At 55.3% G+C, this 15,484-nt stretch overlaps 1 protein-coding gene across 1 annotated transcript; it reads right to left on the bottom strand.

Annotated features, from left to right (window-relative positions):
* Positions 1-1,207: 1,207 nt before the first annotated feature.
* OLIG2 (oligodendrocyte transcription factor 2) lies at positions 1,208-2,098 on the bottom strand. The gene has a single exon (XM_075727625.1). It carries the CDS (start codon positions 2,096-2,098, stop codon positions 1,208-1,210), a length of 891 nt encoding a protein of 296 aa, XP_075583740.1.
* Between the last annotated feature and the right edge of the window lie 13,386 nt (positions 2,099-15,484).

Here is a 15,484-nt window from a genome sequence, read left to right as displayed (position 1 = left end):
CCTCCCGCTCGCCTCGGGACAGCAAGGAAGAGGAAAAGGCCATTTATTTAAAAGGCTTTTTTCTTTTTTTATTATTTAAAATCTCAACAGTGGATCACTTTTTTTTTCTTTTTTTTTGCAACCAAACAAGTAATAAATATTATTTAGCAACTTTTTTCTTTTTTTCTTTCTTTTTTTTTTTTTTACAAAAATAAACAGATGATAAAATCTCTGCAAGGGGCAGCGATAAGAAAAGTTGTTATTTCAGAAACAAGCCCAAGTTCTCAGTATTGCAACACGGACAGTGTGAAAGTTCCTACACAGAAAGAGCATTAAAGAGTTCAAACTTTGTTAAAAGTGGCAGGAACGCCAAAAAAAAAAAAAAAAAAAGTGTTATAGGCTTAAAAAAAAACCAAACCAAACCAAAAAACCAAAACCAAACCGGAAACCAAACCAACAAACCCCAAGGACCCAAACCAACGAAATCAAGGCAAACCGACCCCTTATTCACTCATGAGGCTTACACAGTACAAGTGCACGGACGGAAAGCTCAGGCGGAGCGGACTTGCGTCGTTACCGTTGAACGCTATTATTTACAAATCCCGAACCAGAAAGAAACCCGAAAAAAAAAACCGGCGGGCGAAGAGAGGGGTTGGTGGGGGGAATGGAATAAACCGACTTTCCTGGCTACACTTCCAGCCGGAGCCCCGCCGCTCCCGGGAGTCCCCGGAGCGGCGGCCGGGCGCTGCGGGGATGGGCTTCCCGGGGCGGGGTGTGACCCCGAAACGGCTCCGAAGGCTCTGCGTGTAGAAACGAAACCGGGGGGGGGGGGGGTGGGGTGGGAGGGTTTGTGGGGGGGGGGCGGGAGGACCGACCGAACAAACAAACAAACAAACGAGCAAAAAAACCCCTCTGCAGTTTTGGTTCCTCCATCTGCCACGAGCCTAGGACTACTTTCCCCTCCCAGCGAAGTTCCCGACGCCGACGTGGGATTAAAAATAAAGAGGATGCGCGGGCGTTTTGCTTGCGTCGGGGTGGTTCTCCCCGCCGTTTGGGGAGCGGGGCAGAGCCGGGGCCGGGCTCCGTCCCCTCCCGCCGCCCCCCCCGACGGCGCCGGGAGCGGGGGGGGGGGCACGACACGGCCCCGCTGCCGCCGGGGGGTCGCGTTTGTAGGTCCTGGAGGCGCCGGGGCGGCGCGGGGCGCGGCGGGGCGGCCCCGGCGAGGGGCTCATTTGGTGTCGGTGGCCAATCTGGGGAGGCTGGCGGTGCCCATGCCGGAGACGTGGTGGTGCGGCGGGGCCGAGACCTGGCACATGCTGCAGGGGCAGGGCATGCCCCCCCAGTGCTGGAAGCCGCTGCCCAGCGGGGCGGCGGCGGCGGCGGCGGCGGCGGCGGCCGAGGGCGACTTGAGGAGCCCGTGGGGGGGCCGGATGGAGCTGACGGCCGAGAGGCCGGAGCCGGGCAGGGAGGCGCTGGAGACGGCGGCGGGGGGCAGGATGGGGTGGTGGACGGGGTGCGAGGCGGGGTGGCCCGGGTGGCCGGGCAGCGGGGCGGAGTGGGCGCCCATGCCGCCGGGGCAGGCGGCGGGGTGGAAGCCGGCGTGGTGGCCGCCGTAGATCTCGCTGACCAGGCGCTTCATCTCCTCCAGGGAGTTGGTGAGCATGAGGATGTAGTTGCGCGCCAGGAGGAGCGTGGCGATCTTGGAGAGCTTGCGCACCGACGGGCCGTGGGCGTAGGGCATCACCTCCCGCAGCCCGTCCATGGCGATGTTCAGGTCGTGCATCCGCTTGCGCTCCCGGCTGTTGATCTTCAGCCGCAGCTGCTGCAGCTCCGGCTCCGTCATCTGCTTCTTGTCCTTCTTGGAGGAGGACGAGGAGGACGAGGAGGAGGAGGACGACGAGGACTTGAAGCCCAGCTTGTCCACCACCACCACCCCCGCCGCGCTCATGGCGCTGCGCAGCTCGGCGCTCAGCTCCGGCGGCGAGTCGCTCTGCGTGGAGCTGGACACGGTGCCGCCCGTGAAGCCCCCGCCGCTGCCTTTATTCCTGGCCGTGAGGAAGAGGTCATCGGGCTCCGGGGAGGACGGGCGGCTGGAGACCAGGCTGGCGTCCGAGTCCATGGCCCGGCGGGCGGGGCGGCGGCGCGCACCGGGCTGCCTGCGGGGAGGGGAGAGAGCCCGCAGGCGGCCCCGGGTCAGCGCCCGCGGAGATTTGGCGGAGCGCCGCCCGCCCGCCGAGCCCGCTCCGCCGCCGCTCGGCGGGGCCGCCCTCGGGGGGCGCGTCCCGTCCCGTCCCGTCCCCGTCCCCTCCCCTCCCGTCCCGTCCCGTCCCGTCCCGTCCGGTGCCGTCCCTCCCTCCGCCGGGCCGGGGGCTCGGGGGTGCCGCGCCGGGGGGCGCGGGCGCGGGGGGCACTCACCGTGCGCGGGGCGGCCGTGGGGAGCGGCGCGCCGTGACGGGGGAGCACGGCAGCAGCGCGCACCTTGCGGCGGCGGCGGCGGCGGCTTTATAGCCGCGCCGGGGAGGAACGATGTCACCGGGCGGGAGGGGGGCTGCGCCAATCGGCGGCGGCGGCGGGGGGGGGCGGCTGATGTCACCGGGGCCGGTCCCGGCTCGATGGGGCGGGCGGACGGGGGCGGGGGGGAGACGGCCGGCAGTGGCGCGGGGAGCCCGGCGGGGGGGCGCGGCGGGGGGGGAGGGACTTTTGTCAAATCCATAATAAAATGCAACAATGACAGCGCCGGGAACAGCTGTTGGGGGGGCGGGACGGGACGGGGACGGGGCCGAACAGCCCCTGGCCCCGCCGCCGCAACGCCCTCGGGGCGGCCGCGCTGCCGCCTCCCGCCGGTGTTTCCCCGTGCCCCGTCCCGTCCCGCCCCGCCGGGAAGCGCTCAGCCCCGGCCCCGCCACACGCACCGGGCAGCCGGCGCGCTTCCCTCGGCGGCTGCCCCCTCCTGCCCCCCGCCCGGTCGTTAGCCCCCCCCCCCCCCCCCCCGTTAAGTGCTGCAAAGGGAGGCGGAGGGGGAGGGAAAAAGTGATTTCGGCCACCCCGTTCCCCACCAGCGGGTTTCCCCCCGGAGGCGGCCGGGCGGTGCCGGGCAGCGCCGGCCCCAGCGGGACCCCCACGGCTCCGACCCCGCAGCGACCGGCAGAAGCAGCCGGAGCGGCCACCAACACCTACCCCCAAAACAACCCTCCAGCGAGACCGGAGCAGGAGAGGGGAGAGAAAGAAAGAAAAAAGACATTAACAAAAAAGACATTAACAGAAAAGTGACTTTCGGAAATGCCTCCCGCCTCCCCTCCGCGCCTCGCCCGGCCCCTTCGCCCCGGCAGCTCCGTGCAACAGGGCCGGGGCTTCCTCCCGCCGGGGTAAATCCCGCCCCCCCCCCCCCGGCCCCTTTGCCTTTGTTGTATTATTTTTACACCCGTGTGTTTCCCAGCTGGCCCGGCAAGCCTCAACCATCCGTTAAATATGTATTTAAAACGTTAAGAAGTGAAGCGTGGAAATGTGTTTCCCAACGGTTGCGGGGATGATCCGTAACAGGTCAATTAGGAAAATCTGTCCCAGCGACAGCCGGGCCCGCCGCCGCCCGCCGCCCGGCGTGTGTCCCGCTGCCGCCAGGGCCGCCCCCGGCCTGCCCACCCGGGACGTGCCCGGGCTCCCCGCGGCCGGCCGGGCGGAGGGGCCGCCCCGGCCCTCAGGTCCCGCACCTGCTTGCGGGGCTGAGGAGCCCGGCCGGGGGGAGGCGGCGGGGGGACCCTCCACCCCCCCCCCCCCCCAACGCCCCGGGGGCTGGGGGAGGTAAGGCGGGGGGAGCCGGGGCTGAGCCCTGGAGGTGAGCAGCGGGACGGGGAGGGGGGGTCCCGTCTGTGCAAACTTTGCATTTATCCCATGGTCGGGAAGCGGTGAGGCGGCAGCGGGAAGCCTGCCTCTGCCTTTTGACTGATGGCTCTATACGGCGCATTGTTGGAGCCGCATAAAACAGGGCAACAACGAGCACAACTAATTAAGCCCCCGACGCCTTTCCCCCGGCCGCCGGCTCCTGGCGGGGCCCGGCCCGGGGAGAGGGAACGGGCCCCGGCCAGGCCAGGCGGGGGCGGGGGCGGGGGGCGGCCGCCCCCGGGGCCGCGGTGCTGGGGCGAAAACGAGGAGCACGCCGGCACCGCTCGTCTCCCTTCCGCCTCCCGGGGCTCGGCAATTTTCCTTCTGAAAAGGCTGGGGCCTTTCCTTCTTAAAAGGTCCGACCCGCTGCCCCCCCCCGCACCCCAATCGGACGGGGGGGTCCCGTCCTCCCCGTCGGGTTTGCGGCACGCGCTGCCGTGCCGCGGCCGCGGGCTCAGCCCCGGGACCGGGCTTCACCCGCCCCCCCATCAGCCCCGGGACGGGACGGGCCCCCCGGCCACAGCGGCCCCGCCTCCCGCTCCGCAGCCCCGGGGGCTCCCGCTCGGCCGGGCGGGGGGGGCAGGAGCCCCCGGGGCACCGGGAGCCCGGGCGGAGGCTGGCGGGGAGGGGGTGGGGGGGTGTGGCCGGGGGCTGGAGCAGAGGCGAGGGAGGGCTACCTGCCGGGACGGATGGCGGGGGAAAAGCGGCGAAGAGCCGCCGGCCCCTGCCCCGGGGGAGCGGGGATGGGCAGCGGACGGAGGCGCGGCGGGGGCTGCCGGGGCTCCGGGACCGGGATGCGCCCTGGGGAGGCGGTTCTCGCAGCACCCTGGGGGGCCCGGGGAGGAAGAAGTGGGCAGCGGACTCCTCCCTTCCCTTTCCCCTTTCCCCTTTCCCCTTTCCCCTTTCCCCTTTCCCCTTTTACTTTTGCTTTTCCTTTTGCTTTTCCTTTTGCTTTTCCTTTTCCTTTTCTTTTCCTTTTCCTTTTCTTTTCCTTTTCCTTTTCCTCCTTTTCTTTTTCCTTTTCCTTTTCCTCCTTTTCCTTTTCTTTTCTTTTTCCTTTTCCTTTTCCTTTTCCTTTTCCTTTTCCTTTTCCTTTTCCTTTTCCTTTTCCTTTTCCTTTTCCTTTTCCTGTTCCTGTTCCTGTTCCTGTTCCTTTTCCTTCCTTTTTTCCTTTTCCTTTTCTTTTCCTTTTCCTTCCTTTTCCCTTTTCCTTTTCCTTTTCTTTTTCCTTTTCCTTTTTTCCCTTTCTCTTTTTCCCCTTTTCCCTTTTTTCCTTTTTTCCTTTTTTCCTTTTTCCTTTTTTCCTTTTTCCTTTTTTCCTTTTTTCCTTTTTTCTTTTTCCCTTCCCCCTTTTTTCTTTTTTTCTACTTTTCCCTTTCTTCCCCCTTTTTCCTTTTTTCCTTTTTCCCCTCTTCCTCTTTCTTTTCTCCTTTTCCTTTTCTCCCTCCCCCCTCCAGAGAGGAAACCCCGCGCCACCGCCAAGGAGAAGCCAGGGGTCTACGTCCCATTAGGGACGAGCAATGCCTTTGATGGTCACCATCCGTCTGTCTGGGCGTGAACTCTGTCCCTCCTGCAGCCCTTGCAGGGCTCCTTGCGCAGGGGAGCGCGGAGTTTGCGCGGGGCCGGGGGCAGTGGCAGCCGGGCGGTGCTTCTCTGCCGTCCTTGTTGGGAGAAGCAGGGGGTGCAAGGAGGAAGGGGGGTGATCTCTGCTGAGAGACCTGTCAAATTAAATGTCACACGTTCCCCTCACCTCCCAATTCAATAAGGCTCGATATTGCAAACCTCCTCTCATCGGCGCATCCCGGGAAGGCAGCCACGGAGGGCTCCCCGAGGAGCCCTTAACCCCAACTTGCTTTTGACACTGAAATGTGGAGCAGAGCCTATTTTCTTACCTATGAACATTTTTTCCCCCCCCCCTCACTCTCGACTGTAGGCAACTAAGGCGTGAATGAAGGCAATCAGGGAACATGATGAAGTGATAACTTAATGAAAACCAGACTGTTGCTTTCATGTTGAAAATCACTCGGAATGTCATTAGGTTATTGTTTGGGATTGTTATTGCCTATATTCCCTCAAGGCCTACAGCCCAGGGTCCTTTCCTCATGGATACCATACAGCTACACTGAAAGTGCCCCTGCCCGGCTGTCAGGAATCTGAGGCATCCGAAGGCCGACGAGCCTGTGTGTGACCGCGGCTCCTTGAGGATTGGCAGCTGAAAACAGTTTTAATGATGCCTCGGAAACTGGAAGGCCTGATCCCCAGTGCTGTCTGCCTCCCATCTGTTAGCAGGGCTGTGGGCTCCAAATTGGGCTTCGCAGCTCCAGAGCCTTTTAAAGTTTTCAGTTGAGAGTGTGGGCTTCAGGGAGTCTGCTGGGGTCAGAGTTGCCCCCCGCCTTCCCCCTGAACATGGCAGGACCACAAATCCCAGCACCTGACACTGCGGACACAGGGATGTGGGGGTTGCCTGCAAGCTCTCTGCTCACTGCTTAAAGGTAGGAGGGGAATCTCAGGGGAACTTCTCAAAGGTTCAGGTTTGGACCTTTTTTCCCTTTTCTCTTTCTTCTCCCCCCCCCCCCCCCCCTTTTTTTTTTCTTTCTGGATGTATCTGAATCAGATACAAATGTATTTTTTGCTGCTGTTCTGGACTTAGAAGTGAAATCCAGCCCACAGGCTTTGATGCCGTTCCACCTGCCCAACTAATATATTTGGTACCTGTGGTTTCCAAGAAAGGGACCCCATTTCATTTAGAGGGGCAGTCATTTTTATTCTGGTGGGATTCTTTTTTTTTTTTTTTTTCAGTGCTAGATTTGTTTTTGTTAACACTAGTTCGATTGAAATGTTGGAGACACATGCTCTTTGCCAAAAACTCAGCATGTCCTCCCATTCAATCAGAGGCTGGAAAAGCTTCTAATCTTCACAGGAGTCACCCAGAGGGAAGTCTCAGAAATACCAGAGGTGATGTTTGTGATATTTGCAGGATTAAAAATATGCAGGAAATAGGCCATCTCCTATTCTCATCTAGCAGGAAACCCCCCCCCTCTTTATTTATAAAGTTTTGTCACTTATGAGGCTGCTGTCATCTGCAACAAAATAATTAGATTGCTATTTAAAACCCAGGCTAGATTCCGTGTCTCACATCTTTCAGGCTCAGTCATTCCTCCTCTCAAGCATGGCCACTTACTCCAACAGAACAGGTCTCAGACCCGTGAGATTAATGGGGACTGACTTTCTCTGACCTTAAGACGTTATCAAAACCACCTCATCCAGACCTCTTTTAACTCTTCAGTGCAGGTGTAAGACATACAGGCTTTCCGCCCATCATTTGTTGTGTTTAATGCAAGATGCTGTATTTTTTACAAGATACAGTATGATTTCATTTAACACATTGCTGGAGGAAAAACTTCAAGGATGCAACAGATAACTCCATACCACCGTTTTATTGCCTTAATGAAAGGCAATTCCTAAAGCTTATAAAACAGTATGATAGCTATTCTGTTTTAACAGCTGCTACGTGTTACTGATAATTTCACTTCTCATTGACAATACCGTCTCCTACGGGCAAATGAGGAGAAGGAGGCTGAAACACCACGAAAGCGCAGCGCTGGCAGGCCCGCACGCTGCCCCGCTGGCACCTCCTGTCCTGGGCACCTTGGGCAGACGTGCGTTGACCGTCACGTCGTAAAGCATCCAAGCTCTTCTCAGTATCGGTTTCACGCTGAGGCTTCTGTTTCAGTGCAGAGTAGAGAAATACCTGTGAGGCACCATGTGGCTGGCAAAGCATTTCTAGTCTGCAGAGAAGTGGGACCTCTGCAGAAACATCATCACCTCGCTAAGCAGAGGTGCGCTGTGCATCGTGCCTTTCCTCAGCCCCAGAGATGGGAGGTGAAAACCTGCCAGCCTCGGCTGTTGTTTAGTCCAGGTACTGCTCTGTTACAGAGGAGATACAATGCTAGTGAAAAATGACGTGCTTAACTTTCCCCAGGCTTGATGCTGTCCCTCATGTGCAAATCCTCCCAAAATGAGCTGCCGTAGCGGAGAAGGAGCAGTGGGAACACCCGAGAGAAAGAAATCAATGCAACTGCTAAGATTGGCTTTTAGACGGACAGAGGCAAGGAAACGGAGCTGGAGAGGGAATTACAGATCTAGGCTGTGATTTGCCAGCCACACACAGTTTTCTGTCCCACAGGAGGTCTGAACTGGGGACTCCCTTGAATTGGGGGTTTCGCACTGCACTGACCAACCCGGACACCAATGGGAGTAGAAAACCACCCGTGTGTTCCATCCGGCGAGCTGGTACGAACTGCCCTCATCCCCTGGTCCCAGCAGCAGGGCCTGAAGGTGGAAAAGAAATAGGTGTGCTATATAGATGGAGGGGCAAAGAAAGCCTCGGCACAACTGGGTATACCTCCTCTGCAAAAAAGGGAGTGTCCTTGTCAGGACTGAATTTAGTCTAGAAAATCAGATTTTACTCTTATTTTTTTCAGGAAATTCCCATAAGATACAGCATGGACTTCTCGTTCTCATTTTGAATTTCCTGGGCAGCATTTTCGTAATTTTTTCTCACATTTCGCCATTTGTCTGTATGTGGCACTCTTATACTACCCTTCATCTCTTTTCCACTTTCCATGTCTTTATTTTGACTGAGAGCTCCTTAGAAATGAGAGACTCCTGGTGGAGTTTTAGTGATGAGCAGGACATGAAAAAAAGTGGGTACGTTTTGCTTCCCATGAGAACACTTGCCAGAGACAAAATTTTCCTCAGGTTATTCCTTTGTCGTGTCCCTACCCTGTGCTCAGGATAAAAATGCTTTAAAAATCCTGATGCTAATAGGTTATTGTATCTGTCTGACTGAGCCCCAAGGATTTTGTCGCTGTGTGCTCATCATGGAAATGTTCCCCCATCCAAAGGTGTCGGTGCCTTTCAGAATGAGTTTCATATGATGGCAACAACAGCTGGGCTCACGCCAAACCACTCGCTGGCCATGGGCAGTTCACTGCCAGCGTTACGGGAGGCCCTTGACCCTTGGGCTGGAGAAGTTGTTAGCCGATCTGTTCTTTAATGTGGGAAAAAAAAAAAGATTAAAATTGTCTGGGTTGCAAAAGTTTATACTAGAAATTTGTTGAGATTTCTCCTTAATTTGTTGAGAGTTTTGGGGGGCTGGTTGCCTTCCCTCATGGTACCGGGACTTGCATTAATGGAGTAACAGCTGAACTAAGCATTCGGAATGAACATATCAAAGCCCCGAGTCTGTACGACACCATCTCTTGTCGCCCATGATGTCAAAGGTTGCGGTGAATGTCTCCCTCGCTTTCTGGGTGGCATTGTTCCGGAGAGTGGCCCCAGCAGATGGCCCGAAAACCGCACCTCGGCCAAGCAAAGAGGGACCACATGTGATGAACCATAGATGTCTCATTAGCAAACAGGGGGGAAAAAAGCAAGGATGAGAAAAAAAGATAAAAAGAATACACAAAGACATTTACATATTTACATTGTTTCTCCCTCATTTCCAATTCTCCTTTAGCTGAAGTGTCAGTGGGCTCGCTTTTCTCCTTCTGTTTGTATGTTTACTTGTGCTAAATAGATTATGATAATCAGGCACATAAATGCATGCAACTGTTATTATGGCATTTTAATCACAGAGTTTTTCACTGGAAGCCTTCATTAGAATTCTCATAATCTCACTTGTTAGTGTAACAAACAGTAATAAATGCCAAGGAACTGGGATTAAGTCAGAGACATTCAGACATTAAAGGAGGAATATGGAAATGCTGTCAAATCTCCGCATTATTTATTGAAATGTCACATAAACAGTTCAGGACTTTAAATATCTTACTCATTAGAAGGAGAGGGTGCACGGCCACCTGAAGATAGAAATTATATTTTTTTAGGGAGTGCTGGAACCATATGTCTCTCATCGACTCTTCCCAACTTTGCTGGGCTACCCAAGCACTTTCTAGCTATTTGTTCGTATTTATAAACTCCATCCATGCTTAGCTGGGGCGGGGGTGTGAGTTGCTCCCAGACGGCCGGACATGACACGGGAAGGTGACAGGCTGGCTTTTATGTGGCTCTTCTGTATCTTTGCAGCGTGATGCCCACCATACCTGCTCGTACCAGGGGTCCCAGCTCCACCAGCTGGCCACGGTGCCGAAGGTCTCCTGACACCATCTGAGGAGGCCTCCTGACACCTCCTGCCCACTCTCCCTTGGCAAAAGGAGGGAAGCCCGCACTGACGTGGTAGGGTAGCTCTGCAGTTTACCCCCCCGCTGTTCCCACAGGCTTGCTTCAGGGGCGCAGCTGAGGGAGCAAGATGGGGATTTGCCACTGTTTTTTCAGACCATAAAAAATGCAGCGCATCCCTTGAAGTCCTGGGGAAATGTGCGCTGCTCAGGCTGGGAGCGGGGCTGCACGCACACCCGGCCCGTGCCTTCCTTGACAGGCGATGCTTGCCTCCCCTCCGTGCATTAACCCGCTGCTGTGGGGAAGGGATGTTGCTCATAGCAGAAGAAACAGAAAATAGCTGCTCTTTTCATGCAACTCAGCCGACACGTTTTATACCGTGCAGGCGAGGCCTCCTCCCTCTCATGAATATGCATCCACGCTCCCCCCCCCCCCCCCCGCAGGAACGGGTGCGGAGGTGGGCTGCAGGGCCTGGCCCCCTGCCACCCCCAGCGCCTACGTAAAACACTTGAGCAGCAGAATTATTCACAGTGTCTTCCCCCCCGCCCCCCCCAACCCCCTTTTTCCTTTTGAAATTTTCCTTTTTAAGAACAAGAAGGAAAACTGAATGCAGAAGACAACCGCAATCATACTGGCTTTCCCACCTTTCGGCTTATGGTGGGGCATCCCTTGTGGCCATCTAAGATGTGCTCTCCCAGGTGTGGGCGAGATGCCGAAGCAGATGAACAGCCTTAGTTTTGCATGTGCTATTTTTCTGCGTTCAACCAGGCAGTAGTAATAAGTTTTGCAGGAAGAGACAAAATCTCACCATGGCAAAACTCTTGTTGGCCCCAAAGGAGTGAGGACCCCAAGTTTTGCGGGGACTGCAGAGGGATTAGTTGAACCTATACTGGAAGTGAAGTCTGATTCCCTTTTCCAGAAAAAAAAAAAAGACCCGTTTTACAGGAGGCACCATATACGTGCTATTTCAGATAAAATTCTGAATCAGCATCCTCTGCAAGTGCGGCAGGGAGGGAGCTGTCATTCATCTGCCTGAGAAAGATAAAATCTGTATAACACCAGGAAAGAAAAAAAAATTAACTGCTGTGCAAGTGCTGTATCACCCAGGTTTTTTAATACTGACTCAAATGCAAAAGACAGATGAGGGTTATCTAAGAGCACAAGTTTTGATGCTTTCAGTCTGAAGTTTCTGTGATCTCTCCCTCCCCTCCTAAAATACAAACCACCCAGAAGGGTTTTATGTTCACAGGAGCTGATCCGCCAGTGAGACCGCTTCATTCCAAACTCCCCCCTTGAGAACTGGAGGACATATTTTTGCAGACTCATATGTGATGGCATTTTATGGGACTTGGTTGCCTTCTCACCCCATGCTATGCTTGAAGAGCCCCTCTCCGCTTGCGAGATCAGCCCTCTCATTTTGATGCCTGCCACACCTTTTTGCAAACATGGGTGTTTCTGTGTTATAGTCGCCCCTCTTTCCCATTTGAATTGCTTAAAAGGTCCTCCACAGACAGTGCCTCCCCAAGCTGCTGAGCTAGAGAAAGATGTTCTTCAGTTGGCAGGGGTTTTATGTATTTGCTGGAAGGAAAAAAAAAAAAAAGAGGAGAGATTCCTTGCTTTCTGTAACACGCTGGCAGGAGTTTTGATCTTTTGTATAACATGCTGAATTTATTACCTTGGGTTCTTCGCACTCTTTCTCCCTCCGCCGAGTCGGGTGGGGAGCTGTGCTTGCCTGGCCGGAGCGGCGGCCCTGACCCACTCCCATGTGCGCCTGGGCTCACTTTATCAAGGCGCAGCGATTTAAAGCACATGTGCCTTTGGAACCGCTTGAAGAAAATGTTCGCAAGTGAAAATATAAATGCCTTAAATAACATTGCTTGTTTTAACAGTTCCACATGAAGCCTCCCCCTGTCAATCCACCGACGATGCAAGTGAGGTCCTGGCGTGCTTCGCCTGAGCCATGCGTCCTCCAAAGCTGCCTCGGAGGGTAAGGCTCTCGGAGGAGCTGGAAGGGTTCCATTGCCAAAACCCCAGAGCGGCTGAGGCTCTGCTGTTTGCAGCTGCCTCTCATGTTAGCTGCCAGGGTCCTCGGCACGGAGGTGTGAGCGGGGGCCGGGGCAGGGAAACCGGGAGAGCTTAGGAAGGATCCTGACCTACAGGCAACGGGGAGGTTCAGGTTGGGGGAAAAGCTTGGGAAGGACCAAGAGCATTTAGTGAGAGAGGGCGGAAATGCAAGCTCTTGGGAGAGGGAAGGGGAAGGGGGAAGGAGTGGTGGGCAAGGTGTGTTTCCAGGGATGGGGAGTGGAGGAAAGGCGTGAAGTCATGCAGCGTTAGGAGCGAGCGTCTCAGGGGGCAAGGAGGAAGCGCGAGGGTGTTGGTGAGAAAGAAGGGGCAAGGTAGGAGAAAGACTGTTGAGGATAGCCTGGGAGTTTTTTGGAAAATCCGAAACAAGAAGAAAAGCTGTTGCCTAAAAAGGGAGAAAATTCCCAATGACCGTGTGAGCTGTTCTCCAGGCTTTAGAAAGGCCCTTATATTCAGAGTGTGGGCTGCATGGATTTAAACCTTGCTTAGCTGTTTACAATGCAAACAAAAATTAACCTGAAGAAAGATCTCCTTTGTATTTTGACTGGATAGGTGTTGACCTGTACTGATAGATTTGAATCCAGAAAAATCCCTTTTTCTGAAAAAATGAAAAGTATGGGAATGTAATTTTGAGGTCTACCAGCAAAGACACGATTTATGCTGGTTGCCCCAATGGCCGCCTTTCCCCCATTTCCAACCCTCTTTCCTCCCATCATAACTCTGAAGAAATCCAGCCACTGTCTAGTGTTGTCCCTGGCATGGGACACATCCTAAAGAAGGGACCTGTGCCCTTGCTGAGGTTAAATGTCCCCAAGGGAGTAGGCGGCTCAGTATGGCCATGCTCTTGTTTCACGACTTCTTGGCAAGTGGCCGGCGGGACGGAGTGAGGCACTTTTATGTCAACTCTGCGTCCCTCACGGCACCAGAAAAAGGGCTGAGGACCCCAAGGGTGACCCATAGAGCCACAGGGAGCTGTGCCCCGGCACCTGCACCACTTTGCCCATCCTTTACTGGATGCGCATGGGTGATTTCACCCTTTTGCCATTCCACGCCCAGTCTGTGCAGCCCACCAGATGCTACCAGGTCGAGGTCAGATACCTCTTGTGTGCATGGCATACATTTCCCTCTTGCTTTGTTGCAGTCATTCGCGCCAGCTAAAGCATTTCAAGGCCTGTATCTGCCTGTGGAAATGCTCCTCTTCGGCTACAACTCTCTCACAGCATGTCTGCCTGGGCTATTAGCAGGGGAGCAAGGCTGGCCTGCTAGCACGACTGCAGGCACGCATAGTTATGAGGTGCTGAGTAAAAGCCATATTTTTGCTGGAGTGAAAGGCAAGGATTTCTGTGGCGTGACAGCCTCCATGGCCCCAGGTCTGACTCGACTGTTTTACTTGCTGGAGTGCTCTTCCCTTTCTCTGGCCAGGAGGCCTCTTTCTTTCTGCCTCTCTGTCTCCGTTCCCGGTTTTCTTGGGCTTCCTGGGTGGTGGTGGAGTTGTGATGTCTTGAATACCAATAGTGAAGCTGAACATATGTGAACCTTTCCTAATCCTGCTAATCTTCCTTCAAAAACCTTTCTGAAAGTGTAGGCAACATCCAGATTAAAAAAAAAAAAAGGAAAAAAAAGGCGCTACTGAGCATTTTAATGACAAATAATCTTTGTAAAGGGGGAGGGGGTTTTTGCCTCAGCTGGAGATGGAGCTTATGAACTACAGCAGGTAGAAATAACTGCTGTATTACCTCATGTAATCTCTGCTATTCAGGGTCAGATTAGGCCTGAATGCGAGACGAAATAGACTTCTCTTTTAAACCCGGGACTTTGTCCCCACAACGGCTATTAGGCGGTAATTAGTTGTGACACAGAATTACCAGCCGCACAATGGCAACCGGAGACTTACAAGTCCTTTGAAACAGCTTGGAGGAGCTGAATAGATGCTACTTTCAATTTTTAAATTCTGCTCAGAGGTAGGAATTATTGCCTTCCCTCCTGTGCACCACTTCTCTCCTGGCTTACGTCTGTCAGACAGGGAGCTGGTACCGGTCGAAATTTGGATGTTCCCCGTTAACCATCCCACTGGCTGCCTGCAGTTTTTGGCAGGAGGGATGAGATAGCAACTTCTTCTTTGATCTCATTAGCTGCGATATTGTTGTGATGACTCGAGACTCGTGTCGACACGCTGGATGCTTTGAGACTTCCGAGAGCTTTGAAGGGGAAAATGAGACCTAATGAAATCAGTCAATGTAGAGGTAGGACAGGGCTGGGCTTGCCCATCGGTTAGGGACTCGAGTGACTGAAAAACCATCTCTGCATGCCACCAGGCACACGTGCCGCGCTTCCCAGCGTACCTACCTATCGCTGGCAGCCTCTGCCTCGCATCGACACTGGAGCAGCCTCTGAGGTATTCGGAGTAGAGATCTGAACCGGGCCTCTGTAATATAGATTGTAGCCAGATGTGAACCTGAAACTTTTAGGAACTGGAAAATGAATATTGAGAGCTAAATCTCCATGCCGCTGCCAGTGCGGGGATGAAGGATCATGCTCCGAGTCCTCAATCTAATCAGCAGCACCGGCAACCCCGGTACATTGCGCCTTCCCTGAAGCAGCTCTTTGTAAACTGTTTGTTCAGCAATAACATGACAAATGGTTTTATTCCCAGTTCCAGCTAGTACTGTAAGGCATCATGGAGGCTGACTCATAAGGCAAAAGGAAATCTCCTTCCTACCTGGCCAGCCCTGGCACGCTTGCTGCGCTCGGCTGCTAACAGCCCCGAGGAGAGGAGAAGCCCACCATGGGGGCTTGGGGTGCGCTGGGCAGTACCCGAGTGAGCTGGGGCAGGTGCTGGAGCTGCGTGGCCCTGCCAGCACGGTGCCCACACCAGGGGCAAACAGCACGCTCGAGCCAGCGGCTGCCGGCCGAAGCCTGGCTGAGAGGCCCATCCTGGCCCCTGGGGGGGACAACGGCCCCTTGGCACCCTGGGGCAGTGGTGGTCCCCGTGCGTTCCCCGAGGCGGTCCTCAGCGCTCATCACTGCGTTTGTATTTATGAGCTTTCTACTTCAGAAGTCAGTTCATTTAATTTCCCGTGCCCTTCCCGGATGTGTTACGGAGGCATCACCTTGGCTGCTGGCTGCCACAGCAGGGGACAGCTGGCCACCCCACTCCTCGGTGGCCAGTGCCTCTGCTCGCACCCGCCAGGCAGCGGAGGGAGAGCCGCTGGGGAGCAGGGCTGGCGCCAGCGGCATTGCGGAGGGGCGTGCTCAGGAGGCATGAGCTAACGAGAATGCGGGGTTAACTGAGAGCTCTTTGGCGTGTCCAGCAGCCCAGCCACCGCTGTGTTAGTCCCCAGGCTGACCAGGGAAATAGCCTCAG

Source organism: Pelecanus crispus, chromosome 1 (genome assembly GCF_030463565.1).
Source record: "Pelecanus crispus isolate bPelCri1 chromosome 1, bPelCri1.pri, whole genome shotgun sequence".
Lineage (NCBI taxonomy): Eukaryota > Metazoa > Chordata > Aves > Pelecaniformes > Pelecanidae > Pelecanus > Pelecanus crispus.
This window is presented reverse-complemented; position numbering and strand designations above follow the sequence as displayed.

Excerpts from the sequence above, each read along its gene's own strand:
- OLIG2 (XM_075727625.1), bottom strand. The coding sequence starts at position 2,098 with ATGGACTCGGACGCCAGCCTGGTCTCCAGCCGCCCGTCCTCCCCGGAG.